Source organism: Leucoraja erinacea, chromosome 3 (assembly GCF_028641065.1).
Source record: "Leucoraja erinacea ecotype New England chromosome 3, Leri_hhj_1, whole genome shotgun sequence".
NCBI classification, from domain to species: Eukaryota; Metazoa; Chordata; class Chondrichthyes; order Rajiformes; family Rajidae; genus Leucoraja; species Leucoraja erinaceus.
In genome coordinates, this window is record NC_073379.1 from 101,693,609 (window position 1) to 101,710,662 (window position 17,054).

A 17,054-nucleotide genomic window follows, 5' to 3' on the forward strand; every position below is an offset into this window, starting at 1 on the left:
AAGGATTTGCAGACTGCAGAACTTGGGTTAGTTAATGGAGATGCCGTGAGGTCAGTAAATAATGCAGGCAGTGAGGTGCTGGACGTGCTGAGGTGTGTAAAGGTAGATAAATCTCCTGCACCTGATCAGGTATATCCGAGGGCAGGGAGCGTGGCTAGAGAGGAAATTTCAGATGGCCTGGCTGAGATATATGAATCATTATTAGATACGATGAGGTGCGGAAGACTGGAGGGCGGCTAATGTTATGACTCTATTTAAGAAGGACCGCAAGGAAAAGCCTAGGGAAAGGAGACCTGTGCTACAGTGTTCTGTAACCTGTCGACCTATCTGTGGTAGGCAAGTTACTGGAGATGCTGCTGCTGGGTCTTATGATATATGCATTTAGATAGACATTTAGTGTTTTTTTTAAGAAGGAACCAAAATTGTTGATGCATGCAAAGCTGTAGAGATGATCTATTTGGACTTCAGCAAGGCATTTGATAAGGTTCTGTATGGTTGGCTGCTCTGGAAGGTTAGACCACATGGGATTCATGGAGAGCTAATTGACTGGATGGGGAAATGGCTTCGTAGAAGGATGCAAAGGGTGAAGGTGGAAGGGTGTTATTCAGACTGGAAGCCTGTGAGCAGTGGGATGCCTGAGGGATTGGTGCAGAGTCCATTGCTGTTTGTTGTTTATGAATGCACAAGGCATGGTTAGCTAGTTTGCAGATCACTCCAAAGCACGTGGTTTTGCAGACTGCGAAGATGGTTATCAAATATTCCAGCATGATCATGATCAGTTGGACATCGGTATGGTTGATTGATTGGGACAGGTTGGGCAGGCTAGGACTTTATTCATTGCAATGTGGGATGATGGGTGGAGATCGCATTCAAGTGTATAAGATTAGGTGGGGAATAAGTAGCGTGAATGTACAGTCTTTACCCAGAGTAGGGAAATCAAGAACCTGATGACATAGGTTTAAGTTGAGAGGGGAAAGAGCTGCATCTTGAATTTCTGACTCTTACATTCAATGCCTGTAACAATGAAGGCAAGCATACCAGACACTTTTTTACTCCTAGTTACTTGTTACATTACCTTTAATGAGCTATGAACTTGGACTCCAAGATCCCTCTTCACTTCAATGCTGTTCAGGGTCTTACTGTTAACTGCATACTCTCTCCTGACATCCTTGCATTCAACCTCCCAAAATGAAATTCCTCACACTTGCTCGGATTAAACTCCATCTGCTATTTCCCCACCCATTTCTGCAGCCTATCTATATCCCACTGTATCTACTGACAGCATTCCTCACTGCCTACAACTCCTCGAATTTTGTTGTCATTAGCAAACGTACTCAGCAACCTATGACCTCAATTTACATTGAGGTCATTTACATTTATATCACAAACAGCAGAGTTCTCAACATAAATCCCTATGGAACTCCACTGGTCACAGACCTCTGGCCAGAATATCTCTCTTCCATCACAACCCGCTATCTTCTATGAATAAGCCAGTTCTGAATCCATACGACCAAGTCATTATGAATCCCGTACATCTTAATCTTCTGGATCAACCTAGCAAGGAGACCCTTATCAAAAACCTTACTCCTTATCGAGTCCACATCACAAGATTAGAAATTGTTCAGCCAGAGCTGAACACACTTCTCAATATCTGCATACAATTGCGTCTTGTGCTTCTTGTGTATGGTGGGGGAAAGATTGTTGGAAACAGGGCCGCCCTGTGAACGCTCTTTCCTTGACCCCAAAAGCCTTACTGAAATCCATGTATACAACATCCACTGCCCTACCTTCATAAATCCCCTTTGTCACCTCCTTTAACAAAACCCAATCAAATTAATGAGACATGACATGCCACAAACAAAACCATGCTTGGTAACCCAAACTTTTCCAAATTGGAGCAGCTCTTATCTCAAAGAATTCCCTCCAAATCTCTCTACCACTGATGTGAGCCTCACTGGCCCTATATTTCCCTGGATATTCCCTACTTCCTTCCTTAAATAAATTGGCCACTCTCCAGTCCTCCAAGACCTCGCCTGTGGCTTGAGAACAAGCAATGATCCCCCCTAATCTCCTCTATTGCCTCCCTCATTAACGGGATAGATCCCATCAGACTTAAAACCTCCGGACCACCTCCTTCTTCATCTCCCAGAACCAGACACAACAATTTAGCTCTTCTCACTTCAATTTATTTTAGTTTATAGTTGTGCATCACATCCTCCAATTCAACCAATAATTCATCATATTCCAAGGTTTGCCCGTTATGCTCTTCTACCCTGTGAAGTAACTTGTTATGTCCCTGTGCTTTATCAAATTGGCAGCTTTGACTCAGCAGTAGTGTGTTCACAAATGAATCATAAGATTATGGGTCCATCCCAGAGGGTTGACCCCCATATTAGAGACATGAGTAAATAATCCAAATTGACACTTCACAGAAAACTGAGTGGGTGGTGTACTGTCAGATCCATTTCTTTTTTGATATTACATCATATCCCTAGTCAATCTCTCAAGTGAAAGCAGAAGATGAAAAAAAAAACACATTTAGAAAGAAAGCAGAGGAACTCTTCTGCAAACGACATTGTGAAAATCAGATTATTTCCCAAATGTCAGTCCCTTTTACTATGGTACATAGGATTTCCGCCCACAAGTTACTTTGCATTAATAATGAGGAAGATATTGTTCAAAAATGGTAAATGTTAAAAATCTTCAGTTTTCACAATAGAAAATTAACTGGTTTGATTAACTGGTGGCAAGAACAGGAAAGTAGATTATTATCTGAATGGTGGCCGATTAGGAAAAGGGGAGGTGCAACGAGACCTGGGTGTCATGGTACACCAGTCCTTGAAAGTAGGCATGCAGGTGCAGCAGGCAGTGAAGAAAGCGAATGGTATGTTAGCATTCATAGCAAAGGGATTTGAGTATAGGAGCAGGGAAGTCTACTGCAGTTGTACAGGGCCTTGGTGAGACGACACCTGGAGTATTGCGTACAGTTTTGGTCTCCTAATCTGAGGAAAGACATTCTTGCCATAGAGGGAGTATAGAGAAGGTTCACCAGACTGATTCTTGGGATGGCAGGACTTTCATATCAAGAAAGACTGGATAGACTTGGCTTGTACTCGCTAGAATTTAGAAGATTGAGGGGGGATCTTATAGAAACTTACAAAATTCTTAAGGGGTTGGACAGGCTAGATAGAAACATAGAAACACAAAAAATAGCTGCAGGAGTAGGCCATTCGGCCCTTCAAGCCTGCACCGCCATTCAATATGATCATGGCTGGTCATCCAACTCAGTATCCTGTACCTGCCTTCTCTCCATACTCCCTGATCCCTTTAGCCACAAGGGTCACATCTAACTCTCTCTTAAATATAGCCAATGAACTGGCCTCAACTACCTTCTGTGGCAGAGAATTCCAGAGATTCACCCCTCTCTGTGTGAAAAATGTTTTCCTCATCTCTGTCCTAAAAGATTTCCCCCTTATCCTTAAACAGTGACCCCTTGTTCTGGACTTCCCCAACATCGGAAACAATCTTCCTGCATTTAGTCTGTCCAACCCCTTAAGAATTTTGTAAGTTTCTATAAGATCCCCCCTCAATCTTCTAAATTCTAGCGAGTACAAACCGAGTTTATCCATCTTTCTTCATATGAAAGTCCTGACATCCCAGGAATCAGTCTGGTGAACCACTTCCCTGCTAACCTGGATTTCACTCAGTTCCTCCCTCATTTGACCCCCGGTCCCCTGCTATTTCAGGCAGATTATTTATTGCTTCCTTAGTGAAGACAGAACCAAAGTAGTTATTCAATTGGTCTGCCATGTCCTTGTTCCCCATGACCAATTCACCTGTTTCTGACTGCAAGGGACCTACATTTGTTTTAACTAATCTTTTTCTCTTCACATATCTATAAAAGCTTTTGCAGTCAGTTTTTATGTTCCCTGCCAGTTTTCTTTCATAATCTAATTTCCCTTTCCTAATTAAGCCCTTTGTCCTCATCTGCTGGTCTCTGAATTTCTCCCAGTTCTCTGGTAGGCTGCTTTTTCTGGCTAATTTGTATGCTTTTTCTTTTGTTTTGACACTATCCCTGATTTCCTTTCTTATCCACGGATGCACTACCTTCCCCGATTTATTTTTTTGCCAAACTGGGATGAACAATTGTTGTAGTTCATCCATGCATTCTTTAAATGCCTTCCATTGCATATCCACCGTCAACCCATTAAGAATCAATTACCAGTCTAACTTGGCCAATTCACGTCTCATATCCTCAAAGTTACCTTTCTTTATGTTCAGGACCCTTGTTTGTGAATTAACATTGTCACTCTCCATCCTAATGAAGATATGAAGAATGAAGATATTATGGTCACTCTTGCCCAAGGGACCACACACAACAAGACTGCTAACTAACCCTTCCTCATTACTCAATACCCAATCTTGAATAGCTTGCTCTCTCGTTGGTTCCTCTACATGTTGGTTTAGAAAACTATCCCGCATACATTCCAAGAAATCGTCTTCCTCAGCACCCTTGCCAATTTGATTCACCCAATCTATATGTAGATTGAAGTCACCCATTATAACTGTTTTACCTTTGTTACACTCATTTCTCATATCCTGTTTGATGCCATTCCCAACTCCACTACTACTGTTAGGTGGCCTGTACACAACACCCACTAGTGTTTTCTGCCCCTCAGTGTTTCGCAGCTCTACCCATATCGATTCCACATTCCCCAAGCTAATGCCCTTCCTTTCTATTGCGTTAATCTGCTCTCTAACCAGCAACGCTACCCCACCTCCTTTCCCTTTCTCTCTATCCCTCCTGAATATTGAATATCCATGGATGTTCAGCTCCCAGCCTTGGTCACCCTGGAGCCATGTCTCCATGATCCCAACTATATCATATTCATTAATAGCTATCTGCACATTCAACTCATCCACCTTATTACGAATGCTCCTTGCATTGAGACACAAAGCCTTCAGGCTTGTTTTTACAACACTCTTACCCCTTACACAATTATGTTGAAAAGTGGCCCTTTTTGATTTTTGCCCTGGATTTGTCTGCCTGCCACTTTTACTTTTCACCTTGCTACCTATTGAATGAATGAATAAATCTCTTTATTGTCATTGCACATGGTACAACAAAATTTAAAAGTCAATCCCACGGTGCGATTCACAAGAGCAATTTTAAATATATAGAAAAAGTAAAAATATATACAGTAAATAAAAATTACAGATAAATAACAATAGCAGCTGAGGTAGAACCATTCAGTTGAATGTGAGTGTTATTTCTTATTTTGCATTGTTATGTTCACGTATGGCTATGAGGTAGAAGCTGTCTCTGAGTCTGTTTGTTCGAGTTTTGAAAGACCTGTACCGTCTGCCAGAGGGCAGCAGGTGGAACAGGTTGTGTCCAGGGTGGGAAGGGTCCTTTAGGATGTTGGCTGCCCTGCCAAGGCAGCGAGAGCTGAAGATGTCCTTCATGGAGGGCCGTGGGCAGCCAGTGATTTTTTGTGCGGTGTTGATGACCCTTTGAAGGGCTCTCCTGTCCGCTGCAGAGCAGCTGGCATACCATGTGGTTATACAGTACGCCAGCACACTCTCGATGGAGCAGCGGTAGAAGGACACCAGCAACTTCTCCTCCAGGTTGTTTTTCCTGAGGATCCTCAGAAAGTAGAGTCGCTGCTGGGCCTTCTTGACTGCTGTGGTGGTGTTTGTAGTCCAGGGGAGATCCTCCGTAATTTGTGTGCCCAGGAATCTGAAGTCTGAGACCCTTTCCACACAGTCCCCATTGATGAATTGGGGTTTGGGGGCTGCACTGTTCTTACGGAAGTCTATGATAATTTCCTTTGTTTTTGCCTCTACCCTCATTTTACACCCCTCTGTCTCTCCGCTCACACATTTAAGAAACCCTTTCCCTTTAACTCCATCCTCAACTATCCCATTTGACACCCCGCCCCCCGGGTGCAGGAAGATTATTCCCGATGTTGGGGAAGTCCAGAACAAGGGGTCACAGTTTAAGGATAAGGGGGAAATCTTTTAGGACCGAAATGAGAAAAACATTTTTTTCACACAGAGAGTGGTGAATCTCTGGAACTCTCTGCCACAGAAGGTAGTTGAGGCCAGTTCATTGGCTATATTTAAGAGGGAGTTAGATGTGGCCCTTGTGGCTAAAGGGATCAGGGGGTATGGAGAGAAGGCAGGTACAGGATGCTGAGTTGGATGATCAGCCATGATCACATTGAATGGTGGTGCAGGCTTGAAGGGCCGAATGGCCTACTCCTGCACCTATTTTCTATGTTTCCATGTTTCTATGATGTTAACTGTTAGCGCAATATTGTACAGCAGATATAAGCAATCTATGTGCAGCAAATTTGTTTGATATGTTTATAACACAGAAATGTATTTACTATGTTATTTATTTAATTAACTGATAAATTAGCGTTCAAGATGAACTTGAATACATTTTTCTAAAATTTCAAGTGCAGCTTGAGTTTCAGAAAACATTTCTCAGGGTCTGATAAATATATGGTGTAAATTTCCCTGGCCAGCAAAACACAAATGTTGATCAATCCCTTTAAAATGATCTGGATAACTATCTGTTAAGAATGGGATCAGAAGTGACGATAAATGTATGAGAATAACTAAATACTTTATGTAACATTATTGTTAGGACTGTGAAGATAAAATTATGTCTGTGGAATAAAAATCATTGATTTAAACTAGTATTTCAAAACTTTGGGTTGATTATCATTGAGGTCGTAAGCAACCTCAGATGTTTATTCAGTTTGAAAAGAATCACATAATTAGTCACGCCAGTGAATGTATAAATCTGAATGAAACAGCACTGTGTGAATTACCTCGATTTGCAGCTGGAGATAAAAATTAAATAGATGTTAGGTACTTTTCCATAGACAGATAACATCAACTTCATTATTGGATTGTAATCACTTTCAATGTTATTAGAAATTAGCCACAAAAATTAACACTAAGTTGACAAGAGAGAACATTGTGATTAAGCTCAAAGCTCTTATAATGAGTATCTTTACAATTACAGTATAGCAGTAAAATGGGATACATGTATAGTTCCTAATCAAGTGTACTGAAAGACAGTCTGATACTTTTCCAGTGCAAAATGCAAAGTACTGGAGGCCCTCAACAGGTCAAGCAGTTTGGGGCTAGCGGAATCAAGGGATATGGGGAGAAGGCAGGCACGGGTTACTGATTGTGGATGATCAGCCATGATCACAATGAATGGTTGTGCAGGCTCAAAGGGCCGAATGGCCTCCACCTATGTTCTATGTTTCAATGTATCTGTGTAATGAATGGACAAGTGATGTTTCAGATCAGGAGCATCCTTCAGACTGTAAATCCACTCCACACTATGACATTCCAAACATCCTGAAGTTCCCAAATGACACAGAAATACAAGACATAGATCTCAGTTAGCGCACTATTTAATGTCTTTAAGATCCAGGCTTAAATTACTTTGCCTTTCATTCCAACTCTGAAACGAATTCCTATTGTTATTAAGTTCCCAATGGCACTCATTCAACCAGCAAATTTGTTCCTTTCCCATCACTGTGTTTAAATCTCAAACCATCTTAATCTAACCGATTTCTCCAAAGATGAAATATCTTAAATAATCCATTGGATTTCACTCTATAAAGATCACAACCAGGGACAGAAGTGAACCGCAAGCAAGGGCAAAATACAATTAACCCTGGTCTTGTTGAGTAGCAAAACAGGTTTGAGGAGCCATGTGGCCTTTTGTTCTCACTGAGACTCATTCCATCTGCCCATAAACCTTCTGTCCATCTGGTTTCACCTATCACTTTGAAACCTACCCATTCCTCGTACGGCTGTAATACTAGCGATGTTTCATTTTCCCTCTTAGGCTTCAAGCTCAAATACCAACTTGCATCTTTAGCATCCACAGATGCTGTTGACCTAACCAGTTGTTCCGGCAATTTATTTGTTTTGTTCCAGATTCCAGCATCTGCAGTCTCTTTTGCTTTCTATTTCTTACACTCCTAAGGTGCCATCAGCAGACATGATGTACAGACACAGTTTAAATGCCTATGTAATACAGAAATGTACTATGAGCATGTTGGCTGTTTCGAGTGAACATTTGCTGGTCAGTATTGGCACTTTATTGTGCAACGATTGCAAGACCTTGGAACAACTTTCAACCATCCCATTAACTATTAACCTTAAATCTTCACTGAAACCTTATTTACTCCTGTATTTCCTGTATTTCTTCCTGTATTTTGCCATTTGCACTGTATTCTTCGATTCCTATAAACGAGTGAAGGGAAAGGGAGAAAAAGAAACCATTGCATTGAGGTAAAACTAACAAAATATTAGTTGAACCCTAACAGTTAAATCTCAAACTTCCGATTGGATCATTTAAATTAGTTTTTTAGTTTAGAAATACGGAGTTGAAACAGGCCCTTTAGCCCATCGAGTCTGCACCGACCATCATCCCCGTTATCCTACGGACAGTGAGGACAATTTACAGTTATGCCAAGCCAATTAACCCACAAATTCTTAATTACCGTCCGAACGGTCCGATACCCGTTTACATCTTTCAAAAGTTACAAGTTGATAAATAACACTGAATAAAACTGAAGCAACTAAAGGCAAACAGAAGAAATAAGTTTGGAGGAGAGAGAGAGGGAAAGCAACACACATAAACTTTTCACAAACTAACAAAAACATACATAAATATCCTTTTGATAAACTAACAAAAATAAACATAAGCATACTTAATTTTTTTTAAATTCATATAACATCATGGGTGAAAATTACTAAATAACATGGGTGAATGAGGGGCTATACCTGCACACCAGCTCGACCGCTGAATCCCTTAATGACCCTCCGATACCCGTTTAAATCTTTCCCATCCACCAATACATCCAAAGTTCACAAAAGGTCTGAAGAAGGGTCGAGACCTGAAACGTCGCCTATTCCTTCTCTACATAGATGCTGCCTCACCCGCTGTGTTCCTCCAGCATTTTGTGTCTGCCTCCAAAGTTCAAATGGTAATTATACCCGCATCCGACAGTTTTAAGGAATTCTCCTGTGAATTTTATTCAAAAGAACGCGTCAGTAATGCATTTACTGTGGAATGCATATCGATGTATTGGTTGGTGACACATCGAAATAACAGTGTTAATATGATGTTAACAGTAGCAGTTAACAAGCCATCTCCAGTGGCAGTGAACACGTTGTTTTTGTCTCGGAGGAATGAACCGATAAACGACTCCAATCATTCTGCAGTACTCACCCGAGAGCTTTTTAAAAATGTTAAATTCCAAGGTGGTTTTGCTTTTGCTGCAATTGTATATTTTGTGTATTGTATGAGGAATGGATGAACGTTTATCATTACCAAAGGATGACATTTAATTATTTTCTGAGCCAGCTCACCATGCATGTGGCCGCAACTCCGCAGCGCGCGGTCGGATGGGAACTGATGTTTCACAAAACATGGGGGGGACTGGTCCCCCACCTCTCAAAACATGAAGGGGACGTGTGTTATAAACATATCAAACACATTTGCTGCACATAGATTGCTTATATCTGCTGTACAATATCGCGCTAACAGTTAACATCATAGAAACATAGAAAATAGGTGCAGGAGTAGGCCATTCGGCCCTTCGAGCCTGCACCACCATTCAATATGATCATGGCTGATCATCCAACTCAGTATTCTGTACCTGCCTTCTCTCCATACCCCCTGATCGCTTTAGCCACAAGGGCCACATCTAACTCCCTCTTAAATATAGCCAATGAACTGGCCTCAACTACCTTCTGTGGCAGAGAATTCCACACATTCACCACTCTCTGTGTGAAAAATGTTTTTCTCATCTCGGTCCTAAAAGATTTCCCCCTTATCCTTAAACTGTGACCCCTTGTTCTGGACTTCCCCAACGTTGGGAACAATCTTCCTGCATCTAGCCTGTCCAACCCCTTAAGAATTTTGTAAGTAATCGTAAGTAAGTAAGTAATTACCTTCCAACAACCTTCCAACAGCCAGCTATAGACCAACACTCTGGGACACAGCTTCCAATGTCGTCACTAATACATGCCGGAGGGACACGGCTGAAGGAATAAACAACCTATCCAAGTGGCAGCTTTTCATTATTTTAGATGTGATTCATTATTTATTTCATTTACTTTCTGCAGGGGAGCCAAGTACTTGGATCAAGTGACGTCGATCACCTGTCAGCGAGCACAGGAATGTACCAGCTGAACATTCTGCTAAAGAGTGGCCACAGGCTCGCAGTTCGAGATCGGGGAGGTGAGAAATAGAAGCACAGTTTCTTCTTCCTGCTCTTATTGTGTTTTAGGTCATAAGAGATAGGAGCAGAATTAGGCCATTCGGCCCTTTGAGTCTACCCCATCATTCAATCATGGTTGATCAATCTCTCCCTCCTAACCCCATTCTCCTGCCTTCTCCCCATAACCCCTGACACCCGTACAAATCACTGTGTCCTTATTTTATTAAAACTATATTTTGTTCTACTGGATTAAATTCACCGTGGAATGCAATCCTTTACAGAAAATTAGATTGAAATTATTTTGGTTTGAGAAACAGGAGATTTTTTATATTCCTCTTAGAATGTACATCTTATGTTACTGCAATTTATCAAACTCTACCCACTATAGTTTAAGTTTATAGTTATAACTATTTTGAAAAACCATTGTACACCATGAGTATTGAGCATAATTAAATCAGTACATTGATGGTTGATGGTTTTTATTAAGATAAATTTATGAACATATACAAAACACTGAAAAAGTACGTCCAAAGAATATTTTAGCATTGGTGCATAATAAATATCTAAAGCTATCAGAGCAAAATTCAATAACATCCTGATACATCTGGACTCATGGCTATAAACTCTCTCGGCTTGACTTGACTTGATAATAGATTGGGATAAGCAAATTAATCTACACTCTTTAAAAGTCAACTCACCAATTATATTCTCTTTATTCATTCCATGATTTCAGTGCTCACAGCACGGATTGCACTATTTATGAGTTGGATGCATTAGCAGACAGAAATTAGGTGGATGTTGCTGCAGTAAATAGTGCCTGAACAGGTGGCACTATTTATGAAGCAAGTAAAATATCCATAAGCAATTAAAAATGGCATAATATGGGAGAGAATAGAAACTTCATTTTCTTATTACTCTGCTGGAGCTCTTGCTGGAAGAGTGTAACATTTAAAATGGAAAATAAATGGTTAGTATTAATGACAGCCACGGGGTTTTCCAGCCAGACCTTGAAAGGGCAATTAAGGACAGATAACTGCTATTATTCATACCCTATATCTGGGATGTACAGTATTACTTGAGTGGATCCACATCTCTGAGGATATGACATGGACATCACACGCCGCAGCACTCGTGAGTAAGGCAAGGCAGCGCCTTTACCACCTCAGGCAATTGAGGAAATTCAGAGTGTCTCCGAGGATCCTCCAGTGCTTCTACTCAGCGGCTGTGGAAAGCATCTTGTCTGGAAATATTACCATCTGGTTTGGCAATTGCTCTGCCCAGGACAAGAAGGTTCTGCAGAGAGTAGTGCGTTTGGCCGAACGCACTATGGGAACTTCACTCGCCCCCCTGCAGGAACTATACATCAGGAGGTGCAACTCCAGAGCCAATAAAATCATGGGAGACCCCTTCCACCCCTGCAACGGACTGTTCCAGCTGCTACGGTCAGGCAAACGCCTCTGCTGCCATGCTGTGAGAACGGAGAGGTTGAGAAGAAGCTTCTTCCCAGAGGCCATTAGGACTCTAAACCCCTATCTCACCAGGGACTAAATTTACTGAACCACTCTAATGCTTTTTTAAAAAATTGCTGTTTTTCTCCCTTTTTCCTTCCGCCCACAATATTTAATATGAAAAAGAATATGTGATTCTGTTACATTCTGTTTGTAGTTTGTTTGGTTGTTTGTTTGTTTGTCTTTTTGCCCAAAGTCCGCGAGCATTGCCACTTTTCATTTCACTGCACATCTTGTATGTGACGAATAAACTTGACTTGACTTGACTTGACTTGATGGTGGAAGCTGGTGCTCCCACTATGTTTAGAAAGTGCATGAGCACTCGAATTGCCATGGCAGAGAAGGCTATGGACCAATTGCTGGTAAATTGATTTTGCATGGATAGGTATTTGATGGTCAGCATGCTTTGATTGCTGAATGGCCTGTTTCTATGCTGTACAGTTCATAACTCGTTTGCTTGTACATCACAACCTTCAATGTCAGTTCTTCAGTAACTTGAAACATAGAAACATAGAAATTAGGTGCAGGAGTAGGCCATTCGGCCCTTCAAGCCTGCACCGCCATTCAATATGATCATGGCTGATCATCCAACTCAGTATCCCGTACCTGCCTTCTCTCCACACCCTCTGATCCCCTTAGCCACAAGGGCCACATCTAACTCCCTCTTAAATATAGCCAATGAACTGGCCTCGACTACCCTCTGCGGCAGAGAGTTCCAGAGATTCACCACTCTGTGTGAAAAAGGTTCTTCTCCTCTCGTTTTAAAGGATTTCCCCCTTATCCTTAAGCTGTGTCCCCTTGTCCTGGACTTCCCCAACATCGGGAGCAATCTTCCTGCATCTAGCCTGTCCAACCCCTTAAGAATTTTGTAAGTTTCTATAAGATCCCCTCTCAATCTCCTAAATTCTAGAGAGTATAAACCAAGTCTATCATGTCTTTCTTCATAAGGCAGTCCTGACATCCCAGGAATCAGTCTGGTGAACCTTCTCTGCACTCCCTCTATGGCAATAATGTCCTTCCTCAGATTTGGAGACCAAATTGGGAGGCTCTAGATCCTCCAAAAAAAGCTGGAGAAACTCAACGGGTGCAGCAGCATCTATGGAGCAAAGGAAATAGGCAACGTTTCGGGACGAAACGTTGCCTATTTCCTTCGCTCCATAGATGTTGCTGCACCCGCTGAGTTTCTCCAGCATTTTTGTGTACCTGGGATTTTCCAGCATCTGCACAGTTCCTTAAACTCTAGATCCTCCAACACGCTTTGATTCTCAAGCGGAATGCCATGGGAACTCCCATCTCCCCTTCAGTTCAATCCTACCACACCTGTTTTTTCCAGGTCATTCCCCATTAAAATATTCACCAGCTATAAGCCAGCTGACATCAGAAGGGATCGGGTATTTCCAATCTTGCACCAATAATCACTAGCTTGCAATACATTCTAACTTTCACATATGCAAGAACCACAGCCTTGCAGACAGTGCAAGAAGATTGTGACAATGGCACAAGGGAATTTGGTTTCACACTAGCAGAGTGAGCTCAAAGGCTGAAATGGTTTGAAAATGACGGGACAGTGTAGAGACAGATTCTGTACAAAGTTGAGACACATACAATAGATGGCCTCACTCACCAGTCCTCGTGCTCAAAATTAACAAGTGGTAATTATTCTCAGACTTCACACTTTGGGTCTCTCTGTGAAATGGTTCCAACTGAAATGGTTCCAGACACTCCAGACCACTGTCACCCAAGTGAAATAGTGTTCACTTCAGCTGGCTTTTTTAGGCTACAGGTATTTCAAGTCAAGTCAAGTCAAGTTTATTTGTCACATACACATACGAGATGTGCAGTGAAATGAAAGTGGCAATGCTCGCGGACTTTTGTGCAAAAGACAAACAACAAAACAACCAAACAAATTATAAACACAATCATAACACACATATTCTTTTACATAATAAATAATAGAAGGAAAAACGTTCTGTAGAGTTAGTCCCTGATGAGATAGGCGTTTACAGTCCGAATTGCCTCTGGGAAGAAACTCCTTCTCAACCTCTCCGTTCTCACTGCATGGCAACGGAGGCGTTTGCCTGACCGTAGCGGCTGGAACAGTCCGTTGCAGGGGTGGAAGAGGTCTCTCATGATTTTGTTGGCTATTTGAGATTGTCTCCATGGCCATTTTCAGTCATCTTCTCAGAGGGACATTTAGAAACCTGCTATTGCCTATGCTGCACCTACTGACCAAGTTGTATGCAGCCACAAGACAACAGGCCAAGATATACACAAAAAAACATTTCACTGCATGACTGTCTAAGGATATTGTTGACTTTTATGTGCAATATGTGCTTGGGGTCTGGAGATGTAGTGGAGGTACTAAACGAGTACTTGACACCTGTTTTCACAAGGAGAAGGTCAGGGGAAACAATGGGATCGGTGTGGAGAATATTAACTATGTGAGCAGTTTGAGACTAAGAAGGAGGAGGTCTTGGGGCTCTTGAAGGGCATTAAGGTGGATAAATCTTCAGGATATGATGGGATTATTGTGAGAGGAAAATGAAGAGATTGTGCATGCCTTGATTAAGATCTTTGTGTCTTCTCTAGCCATAGGTGTGGTCTCAGAGGAACAAAGAGTAGCTTTAGACTTTAGATAGCCTGGAAACAGATCCTAATACACTACAACTTTGTTTGATGTTACAATATTTTTGGGCCTTCCTTTTTTTATTAGGACTGATCAGTTATCTAATCAGGAGAGTGCTGGCAATGAACTTCAGATAATGCATCCAGCTACAATCTAAGGAGGCTCTAAAAACAAAAGTAGTGAGTTAGAAGGTCGCATTGTAAATTTGTATTCCTTCTACATGATCATCCGTTTACAAAATAGGTTGAAGGTTCTTCCATTTATATATTAAGCTAAATAATGAACTGTGTTAATTGAACTGGCCATTTTATAGTGAAAGTTGCATTATCTTAATATATAAGTGAATGAATGCTGCAAAAACTTCTAATGCAACACAAGCAACTTCAAATTGTCTAGTTCCATTTAAAAAGAGCTATTACATTTAAACAATAGTGCAAAGCATGGTATTTTAAACCGCATTATCTGCAACTTTACTCATTAAATACAATATAAAGTGCATGAAGTAGTAAATATAACATTCAAAAAACGGAAATAAAAGAAAGGGAACCACAGGCTTGTAAGATTTATGTCATTTTTCAGGAAATCCATAATTGACAAATACAAGTTAGTGAGAATAGTATGATGCAGATTGTCCACTGATGCCCAGGTTAGAAACATAGAAACATAGAAAATAGGTGCAGGAGCAGGTCATTCGGCCCTTCAAGCCTGCACCGCCATTTAATATGATCATAGCTGATCATCCAACTCAGTATCCTGTACCTGCCTTCTCTCCCTTTAGCCACAAGGACCACATCTAACTCCCTCTTAAATATAGGCAATGAACTGGCCTCATCTACCTTCTGTGGCAGAGAATTCCAGAGGTTGCTAGTTATATGCCTTTGGACCGCACTAATGTCGAGCAAAATCAAAGGATGCAGGGTTTGTGCAGGAAAGTGGAGCTGAGATACAGCCTTGATCTCATTGATTTACAAAGCAAAGACCAGGGGATGAATGGCCTACTCTTGCCGCAGCTTCTTAGGCTCATATCCCAACCACTGTTTCTCCTGGAAAGCCAGGTCCTTGTTGTTCGGAGAAGCCCAATGTTGTGTTCTGCATTGCAGATGTTGTTCTAGAACAAGTGGTTAGCAACATTCCCGTGGTTTGGACAGTTAGTGGGGCCCTGCCTATGACTATGACTGTTAGTTTGAACAGTGGGAACCTCTTGCGCTATCACTCGTGAAATGGAATAATTTAAACACACAAAATAAATCTTGCGTTTAAATCAGTGTGATAAAGCTTTTAAAATTGTCAGTGCTTGTTTACCTCATTGTTAAATAAATATATATTTTCTATCGTTCCAATTCCAGCACATCCTGGGAGTTATAATCCCTCCAGAAACGCAAAATAGTTGAGAGACTAAACTACCTCATTTTTGAGTGGGAGTCCCTCAATTGCTGAAACGTTTGAAAGTTTCACCTCTAGTTGGCAATGTGAGAGTCTTTATTCCTAACAATATAAAAAGACGACTTCTTGCACATATTGAGAGAAGGTGCAACACAATTTGAACAAGGGCTTCGCCTTCAACAAATGAGGCACCACAATGTCATTAACCTCCACAACAAGTGCTAAAAAACTGATGTTGAGACCAACCATCCTATCTTTTGCAGAGGCACACTTTAAATGAAACCAGATACAACCATCAGCTTATTTTCTATGCCTATCTGCAAAATTGTGGTTTAATGCCACGGCACACTCCCCGTATTTACTCTTTGCTCAACCACCTGTATTCTACCTTTGAAACGCATGCAGTGGGACCATTTCCAGGCACGGTTGCACCAATTCTCCATGTACCTAGTATTTATAGTGTGTGAAAAAAAAAGTCATCATTTGTGCCCTGCACATCTCACCTTTCAAACTTTGCTCGGGAGACCAAGTCTTCTGAAACCACTGTCTTTGTCTACCACCATCAATCACCTTCATCACCTCCTCAAAAAACTCAATCAAGTAAGTAAGAAACGACTTGCCATGTACAAAGCTATGCTGACGGCTCCATTTGGAAGCAATTCTATCCCAAACAAGTGAGAGTCTAAACTACCTCAATGGGAGTCCACTGAAACGGTCTAGTTGGCTGAGAACGTACAACAGTGCAACACAAGAACAATCCCTTTAGGCCACAATGTCTGTGCTAAACTGATGTTGAGACCAACTCCTATCTGCCTGCACATAATCCATATCCCACGATATGCCTATCCAAAATTATTTTAATGCCACTCTCGTATTTACCCCAACCGCTGACATGGTGTGGCACTCGCTGGCTTTGTAACTTTTCCCTAGACTTCTATCAACTTTCCTTCTCAAAAAACTCAATCAAGTAAGTAAGAAACGACTTGCCATGTACAAAGCTATGCTGACGGCTCCATTTGGAAGCAATTCTATCCCAAACAATATTCTCCAATAGCTTCCTTACCGCTGACATGTGGCTCGCTGGCTTGTAATTCCCTAGATTCTATCGACTTTCCTTCTTAAATAAAGGAACAACATTTGCAGCGGTACAGTGGTAAGCACTAGAGCTGCTGCCTTTTAGTGCCAGAGACCTGCTGCGTTCGATCCTGGCCAAGTGCTGTCTGTATGGGGTTTGTATGTTCACCCTGTGACAACGTAGATTTTTTCCCGGGT

The 17,054-nt window shown here is 41.5% G+C and overlaps 1 protein-coding gene across 4 annotated transcripts in view; it reads left to right on the forward strand.

Annotated features, from left to right (window-relative positions):
• LOC129695891 (multiple C2 and transmembrane domain-containing protein 1-like) overlaps positions 1-17,054 on the forward strand; it is a 426,884-nt gene that overhangs the window by 94,509 nt on the left and 315,321 nt on the right. For all 4 annotated transcript variants that reach the window (XM_055633328.1, XM_055633326.1, XM_055633327.1 and 1 more), the window contains one exon: positions 10,171-10,285. In XM_055633328.1, the coding sequence (XP_055489303.1) occupies positions 10,171-10,285 (115 nt within the window). The remainder of the gene's footprint in view (positions 1-10,170; positions 10,286-17,054) is intronic.